At 47.0% G+C, this 14475-nt stretch overlaps 1 protein-coding gene across 1 annotated transcript; it reads right to left on the bottom strand.

Annotated features, from left to right (window-relative positions):
• Positions 1-2125: 2125 nt before the first annotated feature.
• On the bottom strand, positions 2126-13273 carry CD3E (CD3e molecule). Its single transcript, XM_032360426.1, has 7 exons — positions 13164-13273; positions 12939-13050; positions 11031-11054; positions 5373-5588; positions 4245-4412; positions 3648-3694; positions 2126-2763 (listed from the first exon to the last, which is right to left on the bottom strand). The coding sequence occupies exons 2-7, from the start codon at positions 12985-12987 to the stop codon at positions 2707-2709; spliced, it is 561 nt and encodes a 186-aa protein (XP_032216317.1). The 5' UTR covers positions 12988-13050; positions 13164-13273; the 3' UTR covers positions 2126-2706.
• Positions 13274-14475: the final 1202 nt, after the last annotated feature.

Below are 14475 nucleotides of genomic sequence, written 5' to 3'. Positions count from 1 at the left end.
AGAGAGATCTAAGGAATTACGACAGTGAACATTGGCAAGTCTGAAATCGGCAGGGTGAACTGGCAGGTTGGAGATCCAGGGATAAGCTGATGTTGCAGCTTGAGTCCAAAGGCAGTCTAGAGGCAGAGAGCTCCCTCTTCCTCAGAGGACCTCATGCTGTTTTTTTCCTGTAAGGCCTTCAACTGATTGGATGAGGCTCACCAACACACACAATGGAGGATAACTTGCTTCACTCAAGGTCTGTGGATTTAAATGTTAATCTCAACTAAGAAGAATACATTCACGACAACATCCAGATGCATTTGGCTAAACATCTGGGCACTGTTGCTCAGCCAAATTGACACATAAAATTAACCATTACGCAGGATGAGTTTGGCCTCCACAGAATGAGCTGGAACTCCTGCCTGTTCAATTTTCTGGAAGAGTTTGTATAGAATTGGTATTATTTCTTCCTTAGATGTTTGGTAGATTTCACTAATGAAGTCTTCTTGGTCTGGAGTTTTCTTTGTGGCAAGGTTTTAAACAATAAATTCAATTTATTTAATAACCAGCAGCCTATTTATGTTACTTGTTTCGTCTTAGGTGAGTGCAGTGCCTTCTCCCCTGTCCTCAAGTTCTATCCACCTTTCCTTCAAAGGCCCAGGTGAAGTTGCTCCGGGTACTATGCGGGCTTAATCACATCTGTTTTTCTGTTGTTCAGCCTTCTGCATAATTGGCCACTCTGCTGTAATTGCAAGCCCCCAAAAGCAAAAACCGTTTTTTGTTTGTTTGTTGGCTTGCTTGTTTTTTTTGTTTTTTGTTTTCTTTTTGGTCTCCCCTGAGCTCTTAGCACAGAGCTGGTCTGCGACAGACAGGAGCGGTGAGAAAAGCACTCGCAGGAGTGCCTAAGTGATTAAATACAGAACTTGTAAGCCAGAAAACCAGAATGATCCTGGTCGGCACCGGCACCAGGTAGCTGTTCAGAGTGTTGGAGTTGGACAGTCCTGGCTGCTCATTCCGGCTCTCTCCCTCACTCGCTGTGCAACCTGGGCAGATAACTTAACCTCTCTGAGTCTCCGTAGCCTCACCTGAGGACAACATCTCTCTTGTCTATCTTGCGGAGCTGTTGTAAGGATTAAATGAGATAACATATGGAAAATGCTGAGGTGATTTCTAGAGGCTCGTCAGGGCTCACTAGATGTTAGCTGTTACTGTTTTTCTCACCCTGAACCATACCTCCCCTTCCTGGAACATCGTCAGGCGCATGTGGGACAAGAGGGCCAGCCGGCCGGTCAGCAGCTAGTGACGGGCAACATCACCATCTGCTTGTGAGCCCATCACCAACTGGGGTTGAGTGCACGGAGGGCAGGAAGCACCCTCCAGCAGGGCCAGCAAACCAGCAGCCAAAAGCCCGAGGCTGAGCATGCATGGCACGTGGCAGGCTGCTAACCTCGCATGGCCTTTCCGTGGCCGCCACGCGCCTAAATAGCGCTGTGGTCAGCTGGGGAGGTTTCTGGGTGCCGAGAGGGAGAAGGGGGCCCACTGGGGCTTCTCACAGCTCTGGCCTCCGCTCTGTGCTGGAGGAGCACAGGGTCCCGGGTGGGGACCAGGCCCTGCTACCGGCTCCCGCAGCCCACATCCGGGCGTGCCAAACCACAGCCACCTTCTGGCTGCAGGCTGCTGCTTGGCAGTGGGGGAGGGAGGCTGTTGAGCCGTGCCCCTCCCTCTCCCCTCCCCACTCCCCTGGCCTGGGGCTCAGCCCCGCTTCCTCTCAGCAGCAGCGTGTGGAAATCTAAGTCCCGCCCCACAGCCTCCAAGCTCCCATCCGTCGCCCACACCTGCCTTTGAAGGCTTCTGCTTCTGTCCTCTGTTTTCTGAACTGACCACCTCATCGGAGACCAATCAATCACTCTCTGCCATCCTTGGTGTTTTTCTCCAACAGAAGTGAGTCAGAGGACCATTTCCCCCCCTTGTCTCTCTCTCTCTTTTTTAATTTATTCCCTAACACCCTCTCGAAAGACAGTGGGAGCTAATGCTGTGAAAACAGGTAGCACTTGCTTGAGGAATCATAGCAGGGCAACTGAGGCAAAGGACATGAGGAAACAAGGCAGCCTCTGAGGGCATCCCAGAAAAGAGGGACAGCAACTCTTTCAGCTCAAATACACTTTATTTCTTCTCTCTCTCAGCTGACAGGGAGCCTAGCGTATTCATGCAAGGGCCTGCAGGGAAGACCTGGGGTAGGAAGTAAGGGGTTAGCTCTGGGCCAGGGTCTGCGAATGGGGCAGGAGCCCTGCCAGAGTTACCCAGTCCATCCCCACAAAGGGGTGCCAAAGAGAGATCTGGAAAAATAGAGAGGTAGACGGAATAGTTAGGGACAGGGGCCATGTTCTGCCCAGGGAAGGGAAAGGAGCAGGGACATCTCCCGCAGGGTAGGAAGGAACAGGTGACGGTGGGGGTGAATGACAGAAATAGTGCCCGGACCAGAGGGCAGTCCGGGTGTGGGTGCGTTATGTCTCACGGGATAATGAGGCAGAGATAGTCTAGGACTGCGTGTCAGCACAGGAGGGAGGATGGAGGAAGCTGGGGACAAGGGTGCACGGTGTGAGTTCTCCAGAAGGCAGAGGAACAATTCTCTTCTGGGGTCCAGGATTTACCCAGGGCACAGGGAGTAGCAGGCCCTGGAGAAGCCAGACCTGGGCCTGGAGGAGGCTGTGTCCTCAGGAGCCGTCAGATGCCTCTCTGATTCAGGCCGGAATACAGGTCCTGCTGGCCTTTCCGGATGGGCTGGGGTGGAACAGAGAGATTGTGGTCAGCGGGGCGGGAGGAAATAGTTCCCAAGAACGGAGGGCCCCCTGGAGATCTAGCTTTAGAGTCCCAGAAAGGACCTGGCACTAGGAGTTAGGAGGCAGGCTCAAATTCTAACCTGAGCCCCCACTGGGGCCAGATATGAACCTGTCACCTTCTGGGAGCCTCAACCTTCCCATCTCAAAAATGGGAATCTCAAGACCCCATCAAATGCCCCAGGGCATTTGCCAGGATGAAATGAAGTCACTTATATGAAAGTGGCTATCACACGCTCAGTCAATATCTGGGAGTTTGTTCAGGTGTGAAAGTCCTGATATGTAACAACTGGTAGGGCACATACACACACCATCCCACCGAGACAATCACGGAGGTTCCCTGCCATGCCAGGCATTAACTCTTTAGTTGTCATATCGAGAGGCAGTCTAGTGGGGGAGAGGCTGTGATGTCTGGCTGTGTGTGTGTGTTGGGAGAGAGAGGCAGGAAGCTGGGGGCTATTTACCAATGAAGAACTTTAATATTTTTACAACCCGTGTGTCTGCACCAGTGCATGGAGGGGGGACCTCAGTCCTGAATTGACCATGTTAGAGTGTGTGGATATGGTATTCCCCACACTGTATCCCCGCTAGCGGATAAGCCCCAGAAAGAGGGTGTCACCCCTCCTCCCCAACATGCCTTGGGTGTAGAAGCCACGCAGCCTTGGAAACGGCCCTGCTCTGCTTAGAAGGAGGCAGACACAGGCACAGCGTAGCTTGTCTGGGAGCCCTGAGCGAGGGGCTTCCAAGTGTCCGGCCAGCCAGATGGACTGTCCCACTGGTCCCCTTCTCTTCTAGAAAGATCCCCTCCCCCTCTCTATCCCTTGGTACCTCATAGTCCGGATTGGGAACAGGTGGTGGCTTCTCCTTGTTTTGTCCTGCAGAGGACGGAGGGGAAATGATTAGTTCCCCCAAGGGAACACCCATCTGGTGGCCACAAGATCCTGATTCGGGCGGGATGGCAACCCCCTTCGTTCTCTCCTCTAGGCCCCCCTTTCTCCATCTTGGCCACTTCATCTCCTGTTTCCTTTAATCCCATCTCTAACCACTTCCATAGTCTTTTTATCATTTTATGACTTTCCTCAGCTCAAAGTCCTATTCTATGGGTAAGGGAAGGGAACAGGCAGAAACTAAGATCCCAGAGTCTCTCTCCCCATAGACTGGGTTGGCGGGGGTGGGGGGGTGGGGGGGTGGAATCGGAATCTCATTACTCCAGAACACCCGCAGCCATCTTGTTAATGTACTTCTTGTATCTCTTTAGGGCAGGATAGAGAGAAGCAATCTGAGATGTGATCCCCTGTGTCCAGAGGTTGGTCACACAGGAAATGTTCTATGGGAGCTGCCTTGAGCTGGCTGTGGACTCGTCACCCATCCTGGCCTAGGCTGGACATCCCCTTTGGCAAGATTCTCTTTCAATTTAACTCTTACCCCTAGTCCTGCCGCCAGCACCTTTTGCTCTCATCACGGCTGTGGCATTGGCCTTCCTATTCTTGCTCCAGTAATAGACCAGCAGAAGCAAGCCCAGAGTAATGCAGACGTCAGCGACGATGATTGCAACCACCGCCATCCGACTCATCTCTATGCAGTTCTTACACACTGCGGGGGACAGAGATATGGGGGAGAGGATGAGAAATCATCAAGCAAAGAAGACACAAGGATGGCAGAGACTAGCAAGGAACAAATAAAGGTGATTCTCCCTTTACTACTCACATGCTTGCCACAGCCAGAGATGGACCTTTCAATGTTTGTAACACCAAGCAAAGAGTGAAGGTTATGGGGAGAGGCTCTGGAGTCAGAGTCCTGGGTTCGAGTCCCAGCTCCTTCAGGCACTAGCTATGAGAAGTGTTTACAACTCACAAAGCTTCTGTTTCCCCTTGTATAAAATGGGAATAAGATAGGGGTGCCTGAGTGCTTAAGTGTCTGCCTTCAGCTCAGGTCATGATCCCGGGGTCCTGGGATAGAGCCTGCTTCCCCCTCTCCCTGCCCTGTGCTCATGCTCCCTCGCTCTCAAATAAGTAAGTAAGTAAGTAAATAAATAAATAAATAAAATCTTTAAAAAAAATGGGAATCAAATAGTACTTAAATCATGGTTGTTGAGAGGATTACATGAAAAAATTCCCTGGCACGTGTTTGGTAAAGTGCTTAAAATTAATGTTAGCTATCATTATTATGCCTTAGTTTAGGATACTATCATAGCAGCTTTGCAAATCCTTCTGCAGAACTGATCTCTGGATAAAGCACCAGATAAACCCATATTGACGTGCCGTAATTCTGGGTTCAATATAATGCAAATGACACAATCCTGTCTCTTGGAAAGCTGTCATTTTAGATCGAGTGTGGTCTGGGCTTTCCCAGTCGACTCCATATTGGTGTTTAATCCATATTTCAGAAAACACTGATGCTGTGAGGCCCCTGCGAGTCTCAGGATTGAGTATAAGAAAAGCACAAAGATGCCAGGGGACTGTGAGGTACGGTAGGGGAAATGATTGAGAATACCCTCTTGAAATGGCCCTCTCTAGGGTGTCCCATGGTGTTTGCTCTGGGGACCTATATTACCTCTTGCTTTCAGGTAGAGAGAGTTCTTCTTCAATTTGTCTGAAAAGCAGGTATAAGAACCACTGTCTTCCACTTCTGAGAATGTATGCATAGTGTACTGCATTTCATTAGCTCCTTCTATTGCTTCACCATTTTTTTCCCATTTTATACTGTTGGTATCAACCTCCTCAGGGCATGTCAGCACTACCATAGTTCCAGAGATGGAGACTTTATACCCTGGGAAACAGGAGAGAAGAAAAGAGAAATTGGAGAGAGAAACTAGTAAAATTTTGGCAAAGGCAGATTAGGAACAGAAGAACCAACCAGATGCAGAAGGTCATCTGTCGCCCAGGTCAGAGATAGTCTTGTCAAAGGGGAGCTCTACTGGCTAGGACATATGAAAGAGGGGCTCTGAAGGAGAAGAGGAAGGAGAGAACCTTTGGAAGGTGACTTCAGACTTTAGGCATGGACATGGGGGCTTGGGAAGGGGAGGAGAGAAGTAAAGGAAAGCCTAGAAAAGTCCATTTGAGAATATTTCCCAAATAGGAATTAGAAGGACCTCAGTTCTTGGGGATAATCTCTCCCAACCAATTCCTTCTCCTCCGTCCACTCAACAGCATCCTCAGGGCCTACATGAAAGACAGAGAAACTTCGATTTCTCTGGAGGTGAACCTGTTGATTCACCTGAACGTGAGAAAAGGAAAGCACTGTAAGAAAATAGCCTTGGCTTAAGTTTAAATTGTAGATAAAAATTTTCAAGTGGGACTAGACATTATCCCCAAGAACCTCCCAAGAAGGCCCATCCTTTGGGGAGCCCCAAGCCTTGAAGGTGAGGTATGCTCATTGAGGCTGTCGAGTTTCATCACATCGAAAGTGCGCCAGCATGTGCCCCTTGATCCCAATCTGTTGAAGCTCAGAAAGTCTTAGAAGCCTGAAGTTGAAAAATTCTAGAAGTCTTCAAGCTCAGCCTCTTACATGAGCAAGAACTGTATTCTGGGTAGACATGAAAGGGTCTTCTCAGAGATAAAGACCTTCACTCACCTTTGCAAGATCTTGGAGCCACTGATTCTTGGCCTTACCTATTTTTCACCATTTGGAAATTCTCGCTGATAATCAAGAGAATCCCTCATAGAGGAGATCAAACACCCTTCTCTTTATTTTACACCACTTTTCTTTTACTGCCCTTGAATTAGGTAAAGGACTGTACTCATTTGAAGGGAATGGCTCTTCCAATAAAAACTGGCTTTATGTTGAACCATCTCCTACATATAATCAACTCTTGATTATTTTGGTTAGAGGGAGGCACTTTTGGTGTGGACAACTGAAATCCACTAGTATAATTTAGGGACCCAGGCACATTCCCCAGAGCAGGCACTGTTGTCCTGGGAGGTGCGGCTGGGGTGCATCCTTGTTTTCTGGAAGACTTGTGGCCAGGACACAGGGTGGCACTAGACATGCTGAGGCCTGGATGTGGCAGCTGGAAGACAGGAGAGGTGGTGATGCTCAGAGACAGCGCTCTCCCCGTTGGGAGCTTTTCGCTACAGAATGCTGTTGCGAACAGAGCACTGGACTGCATCCAAAGCCCTGTGTTTGAATCCCAGATCTGCCTTAGGCTGTGTGTCTGAGGACAAGTCACTGAATTTCTCTGAGCCTCAGTTTATTCATCTGGGAAATGGAGATAAAACACCCACCTCACAGGATATTTGCAAGTATGAGATGGATTATGCTGGCAAAAATGAATGGTACAGGGGCACCTGGGTGGCTCAGCTGGTTGAGCCACTGTCTTTGGCTCAGGTCATGGTCCCAGAGTCCTGGGATGGAGTCCCACATGGGGCTTCCTCTACTCTGCGGGGAGCCTGCTTCTCCTTCTCCCTCAGCCTTTCCCCCTCCTTGTGTTCTCTCTTTCTCTGTCAAATAAATAAATAAAATCTTAAAAAAAAAAAGAATGGTACATAGCAGATGCTTAAAGAAAAATGTCAGTTACTTTCTTCCTTTCCTTCTTGGAGTCCTGCTATGATGGAGAACAGAACTGAGTTCTGACCCAATTGCTCAGGCCCCTTTCTGGCTGAGATCACACGGGATGGTAAACAAGTCATTCTTCAGATTTATCTATCTGCTAATAATTGGCGGTTGAGTATAACGACATAGGTAGTTGATATTATTTTGACTTAGAAATAATTTTCAATACTGCTATTTCTTGGTGATGTTAAAGAAGCCAGAAATAATAAATAAAACCATTTAAAAGTAAATAGACGGGGTGCTTGGGTGGCTCAGTGGGTTAAAGCCTCTGCCTTTGGTTCAGGTCATGATCCCAGGATCCTGGGATCGAGCCCTGCATTGGGCTCTCTGCTTAGCAGGGAGCCTGCTTCCTCTTCTCTCTCTCTCTGCCTGCCTCTCTGCCTACTTGTGATCTCTGTCTGTCAAATAAATAAATGAAATCTTTTTTTAAAAAAAGTAAATAGACATTTCACTCTGCTTGGTGTGTTTGTTTGAAAAAGAAATGCAAAGAATGCAAAGAAAATGGCTCAGGAATTTTATCAGCACAGAATTTGGTAGCGAAGCTTAGACATATATGTTCAGATGAGGGCCTGGATGTCTGTGCCTAGAAGTAGTTTGAAAGCTCACAAAGACTTGATACACATCCAGAGACAGAGATTCATGATGGTTAAGAAAATGAACTTCAGGAGCACCTGGGTGGCTCAGTGGGTTAAAGCCTCTGCCTTCAGCTCAGGTCATGATCCCAGGGTCCTGGGATGGAGCCCCACATCGGGCTCTCTGCTCAGCAGAGAGCCTGCTTCCCCCTCTCTCTCTGCCTGCCTCTCTGCCTACCTGTGATCTCTCTCTCTCTGTGTCAAATAAATAAATAAAATCTAAAAAAAAAAAAAGAAAAAAAAAGAAAATGAACTTCAGTATCAACTAAATCTGCGTTTATATTTATCTCGGTGTTTGGACTATTTATTTTCTAAACCTTGGTTTCCTTGTCTGTAATATAGCGACATTAGGAGAATTAAATGAGAAATTTCAGGTAAAATATTCAGGGCAATAAATACCTAGAATATGCATGCTTAATAAACTCTACTGCTTATTACCTAGTCGGCATGCTTCCCATATAATAATAATGAAAATTCACCCATTGCTTCTCTATGTCAGATCATGTTCTAAGTGAATCACTTACTCCATCCTTAACACAACCTTACAAACTAGGTGTCATTATCATTTCCATTTTATACACAGTGATGTATAGCACAGAAGAGTGAAGTAAATTATTCAGATACTCAACGAATAAGAAGTTGATCCAGGATTCAAGTACGGCTGTCTAGCTTCTTAACCTTACACTACACAGCCTTAGCTCCTCTGCCTAAAATATCCTTCTTTCTAAAATACAAGTTCATCCTTTATTATTATTATTTAGAGAGAGATAGAGAGAGAGAGAGTGCATGTAAGCAGGGAGGGACCCTGATATAGGCCTCGATCTCATGACCCTGGAGTCATGGCCCAAGTTGAAATCAAGAGTCAGACACTTAACTGACTGAGCCACTCCAGCATCCCAAAGCTTATCCTTTAACACTGAGCTCAAGAATCACCTGTGGAAAGGCTTTCCCAGCCCTCCTCCGAAGAGCTGTCCACTGCTATTTTTATAGCTTGTTTTACCTGTGTCACAGCACACAACACACTGTGTTATCGGTTATTTGTCTCTTGCACAAGACCATCAGCTTCTTGAAGAAAGGGAATTAGTGATCACTTACTCATTCAAAAAATGTTTGCTGGGCACCTACTATGTGCCAGGACCTGGGCCAGGTAAATAAGACGCCATCTGTGCCTTCAATGAACTCGTGATTTGCATGGAAATTCAGTGGTGAACTCCCACTCACACCCACATTTGTTTTCTTCCCTGAAAGCACGCTCAGGGATCCATGATAGAGACAGACATAGGCACATTTCATACAGATCCTACCGATAGATAATTGTATTTTTCCTCTGGTAGTTCTGGTTCTCAGTGTTTATTACTATGATTGTCCTCCATACCATTTTGTTCCACATTTGAAAAGGGATGGTGTAGAGTGAAAATCCTCTTACCGGAAGTTTTCTCTGTATTTGAAAAGGAAATGATAAGTCACTATTAGCTACACTTGTGTCAGCTCCTGAGACCAGATCCTGCTCCCTTGGGTTAGAACCTTCTGAAACTAATGCAACATTGTGTGTCAATGCAGAAAAAAGACTGCATTGTGGCACTGGATCAGCCTGTCAGCAATGTTTATGACAGGTGAAATGATTATGGACAAGTTTATATTAACTTTCAAATTCTCTTACAGTATTAAAATGTGATTTTTTGGAGAGCCTGGCTGGCTCGGTTGATAGAATGTGGGACTCTTGATCTTGGGGTTGTAAGTTTGAGCCCCACATTGGGTGTGGAGGTTTCTTTAAAAAAAATCTTGGGGTGCCTCTGTGGCTCAGTGGGTTAAGCCTCTGCCTTCGGCTCGGGTCATGATCTCAGGGTCCTGCGATCGAGCCCCGCATCGGGTTCTTTGCTCAGGCAGGGAGCCTGCTTCCTCCACTTTCTCTGCCTGCCTCTCTGCCTACTTGTGATCTCTGTCTGTCAAGTAAATAAATAAAATCTTAAGAAAAAATATCTTAAAAAATTTAAAAAATGAAATGTAATTTTCTAAATTAACAAAAAAGAGGAAAACAATGGATCTTCAAATTCCTCCCAGCTGTACAGGAAAAGCCATTTGGGGCCCTATACCCTACCTTAAACAACTAATGGCAATTTACAAAAATGGATCCTAAGTAATAATTTTGCAATATCAATGATTGCATCATACACCTTAAACTTACATTGTGTTATATGTCAATTACATCTCAATAAACCCAGGGAAACAAGAAGATACGTATTGCATGTAAATCAATGATGAAGAAAAATCAATTCTAATTGGCAGAAGCATGCAGAAGAGATTAGTTACCCTGAAACACACAAGTGCTCTCGACATAAGGTAGCATTAAAGCATGCTGCAGGATAAAAAAGGAAAAAAAAAAAGGATTCTAAAAACATTGCCAGTGGGGCAGTATCACAGTGTGTAGACGGGCCCGGTAGCCGCCTTTAAACACAAAACTGGGTCACTCAGCTCAGAGGAGCTGATTGAGCAGAAAGCCTTCCAATGTTGGGACACTCCTGCCTCTACCTCTTTGATCGGGAAGTCTATCTAGGCCAGGCGTACTCACACTCGTGTGCTCACACGAATGTACATGCACACACATCCAGAGCATTTGGACATGTGACTCTAAAAGGTGCATCTAGATGATGCCCCAGAGGCTTAGTTCCCACGTCCCCACGCATATGTTCATTCCCTCTACAAAAGCCCACATCAAATACGAAATGCAAACAAAAGGAACTTTTGGCACATTCAACTCAACAGTCTCGATTTTTTTCCTTTTGAATGGTTAAGACTTGTATTTCCTGTGATCTCCATTGCTTATCCTCTTCTGGGCTGGAACTGTATCTCTAGACTGATCAGGAAAAGGCAAAAGAGAACATGAAACTCCTTTTATGGGTGTCTGGGGAAGCTGTGTGTGTGTGTGTGTGTGTGTGTGTGTGTGGAGGGTGGTCTTAGAGAAAGCTCCATTCATAAAAACAAAGAATGCCAGGTTGATTTCATAACAAGGAAAGAAAGCATATCTTACCTTCTTCCTGCCCCCAAGCGCCAACTAGAAAATTAAAAAAAAAAAAAAAAAAAGGAGTTAGTAAACGTTGTGGGCCCCTGAAATTCCAAGCAGAGAAAGTGATGTGGTTTGGTCTCACCGTTTCTGAACAGCTAGAGTCATTCCCAATCATCCCCTGATCATACTCATTCCTGTACCCCAGGTAAGTGACATGTACTGCCAGGTACGGACCAGGGGTTCCCAATCAGCTGGGACAAAACAAAACAAAGAAGCATCTAGCATTAAACACGAATGCTCAATATCTGACACACAGGAGTTAGAAAAAGTTAAGGCTACTTTTTGAGCCACTGGAGAAACAGCAAAAGAATTTTGCAGCCAAGCCTCCATTTTGAAAATCAGACTGCGGAAGAAAAACAAGCTCTCAGTTAGGCACACACGTTGAGATTCTCACTCTGTCTCAGGCTCCGGCTGGCCTGATTGTTCAGTTTTTCCATTTGTTTTCTGCTTGACTCAGAGACGAAGATATCTGATATTCCCCTTACTCATCAAGTAGAGCCTGTGTGTGGAAAAGCCTGGGCTCCTCACTCAGCAAGAACTTGGATTCATTGTGATGACCAGTTTCCCTGATGTGGCCTTGAAGTTCTCTGTATACCTGGACCTCCCTTTTACCAACAGCCTCTACATGGAGTGAGGCCCCTCTTCCCGCCCAGCGCCCATCCATTTCCAGAGCAGAGGGGGCACACCTCATGATGCCAGATCTTGAGGGGTGCTTGGGACTTTGATATCCAGTCTCACTCCACCTTCCCCACCCCCTCCACCCTGGGAAAGCAGAGTTGATGTTATAAGCCTCTAAGAAAATGCCTGACCACTCCCTGCAGGGGTCACATTCTGCCCCTTGACAAGCTCAGAATGTTTTCCTTGGACCAGCTGCAGATGGAGAAACCCAAGAGCTTGTTAGCAATGGGAGTTGTAAGCCCCATCATTCCAGTCCTGCTGAGGTAGAAGTCGCAGGATGCTGGGAGATGTGTGTGAGGCTTCCCGCCTGAGAGATGCACAGCCAGGCAGTTAGTGGAGACATCGGGGCCCTGGCTCTGATAGAGGAGCCCCAGCAACGGGAGGGTTGCCTTGTCTAAGCTGCTGAAATAAAACCTGAGCCATTTCATACCATGTAGCCACGTGTAGACAGACGGTGCTGTTCCCCAGGTCAGCTTTTGCCCTTACTAGCTGTGTGGCTTTAAACAAGTTATTTACTATCTTTGTGTGTCAGTTTCTTTGTCTGTGAAGTAAGGGATGGAACGTTTACCTTCCAAGATGGAGGTAAGAATTCAATTAGTTGACACATGCAAAGAATTTTTTTCTTTATACAATCTCTGGCACTTAATAAACGGCAACTTTAAAAAAAATCTTTTCTCCCATGGATGTGGAATTGCTTTCGGTTATTTATCAACTTACACTCTCTCTTGCTTCAAAAGGACTAAATTAATTGAAAGCTCTTGGTCATCAGAAAGGGACTGAGGGTTACGAGGTGTGTATAGTCTCAGGGATCAAGGATTCCCCTGCACGGTTCCAGTCCAACTATCTGCTCTCCTTACAAGGAGGGGTGGAGATTAGCTCTTCTAATCTCTTTTATGTCAGTTCTTAAAGCCTGGGTCGTTCACTGATGAACGAACTTGTTCTTGGATGCAGAGAGACTACTCTGCTTTCAAAAGCTATGATCCCAAATGTTTTTCTTTGCTCCCTGAAGACCCTCCTGTGCATCTTTCTCATTAGCCTGCAGTCTTAGATCCCAGAGCCCTAATGTCACACAAAACACTCCTTATATCTTCTGGTAAATGAGCCTCTGTGGGACCACCGGGCAGCATCAAGGTCGGCTGTGAGCCTTCCCACAGTCTGGAAAAATACCACCCTTTCTCCTTTCATCCTACTCACCTAATAAGAGACAGAGTCCCAGAATTCTCCAGAGCTTCCCCGGCTGCATCCTTCTCTCACTCGACGGACCCTTGCTCTACCTAAGATGGCGGAGGCCGGCGGCTTATTACTTCTGAAAAAGAAACCAGAGAGGACTTTCCCAAAACCCCTGCTGAAGGTGAGGACCCTGAGGTCATTGTTCCCAACACCGGGATGAAAAAGGGGACCCGTTAGAGGGAGACTCACCATTTTCCGAAGCAGCCGCCTAAGGCTGGGAGGGGAGGCAAGGTTCTGAACCCCACACAGGAAGTGTGGAGGGGCCTCTGGGCCTGTAGGGTTCTACGTCACTTGGAAACGTTCGAGGCAGAGGCAGCCACCTGGGTTGGCTGGGGAGCGATGGGCCCCATATCTTCCCATAGCACAAGCGACGGGGCTGTGACAAGACCTGGAGGGAGGATGAGAAATACCTGCAGTTTCACCGTGCGGAGCCTGGCGCGGTGCTAATGCCATGGCTGGGACTCCCTTTGCCAATATCCCGCCCCCCAAAGAAATTGCGACAAGGAGGGGGAGCACTGAATATTTGCTTTTTTTTTTTTCTTTTTTATTTATTCATTTGAGAGACAGAGAGACAGACACAGAATGCACAAGCAGGGTAGGGACAGAGGGAGAAGCAGACTCCCCACTGGCCAGGGACTCCCAGCACGGGACTGAGTTCCAGAACCCTGAGGTCATGACCTGAGTCGAAGGCAGACGCTTAACCATCTGAGCCACCCAGGCAACCGGATATTTGTTTGTTTGTTTAAAAGATTTTATTTTATTTATTTTTTTAAAGATCTTATTGATTTATTTGAGAGAGTGAAAGGGTGTGAGAAGGCAAGCATGAGCAGGGGAGAGATGCAAAGGGAGAGGGAGAAACAGACTCTCCACTGAGCAGGGAGCCCACCTCTGGGCTCTAAACCAGGACGCCAGAGCCAGACCTGAGCCAAAGGCAGATGCTTAACTGACTGAGCCACCCACGTGCCCCTAAAGATCTTACTTTTAAGTAGCCTCTACACACAACGTGGGGCCTGAACATACAGCCCTGATACCAAGATTTGCCGGCTCCATGGACTGAGCCGGATGGGCGCCCCCTGGCTGTCTTTGTGGTGTGCGCATCATGGAATGGCAAGGTGCAGATGTCTCATTAACAAAGCCCATTGACTTGAAAATACCCGTTGGCTTAAAACCATGAGACCCCCCCCCCTTTCTGGCCTATAATATTTACAAAAATATACATTCCTTTTTACAAAAATATTTTAAAACACAACATTCAGTGTTGGAAAGGGTAAAAGGTGACAGCCTCAAAATCTGGTGATTTCAGTGTATATTGATACAGCCTTTCTTTATTTTTTTTTTCTAAGATTTTATTTGTTTATTTGACAGACAGAGATCACAAGTAGGCAGAGAGGCAGGCAGAGAGAGAGGGGGAAGCAGGCTCCCTGCTGAGCAGAGAGCCTGATCCGAGGCTTGATCCCAGGACCCTGAGATCGTGACCTGAGCTGAAGGCAGAGGCTTAACC

Source organism: Mustela erminea, chromosome 9 (assembly GCF_009829155.1).
Source record: "Mustela erminea isolate mMusErm1 chromosome 9, mMusErm1.Pri, whole genome shotgun sequence".
NCBI classification, from domain to species: Eukaryota; Metazoa; Chordata; class Mammalia; order Carnivora; family Mustelidae; genus Mustela; species Mustela erminea.
The sequence above is the reverse complement of the archived record's forward strand: the minus strand, read 5'-3'. Positions and strand labels throughout refer to the sequence as shown.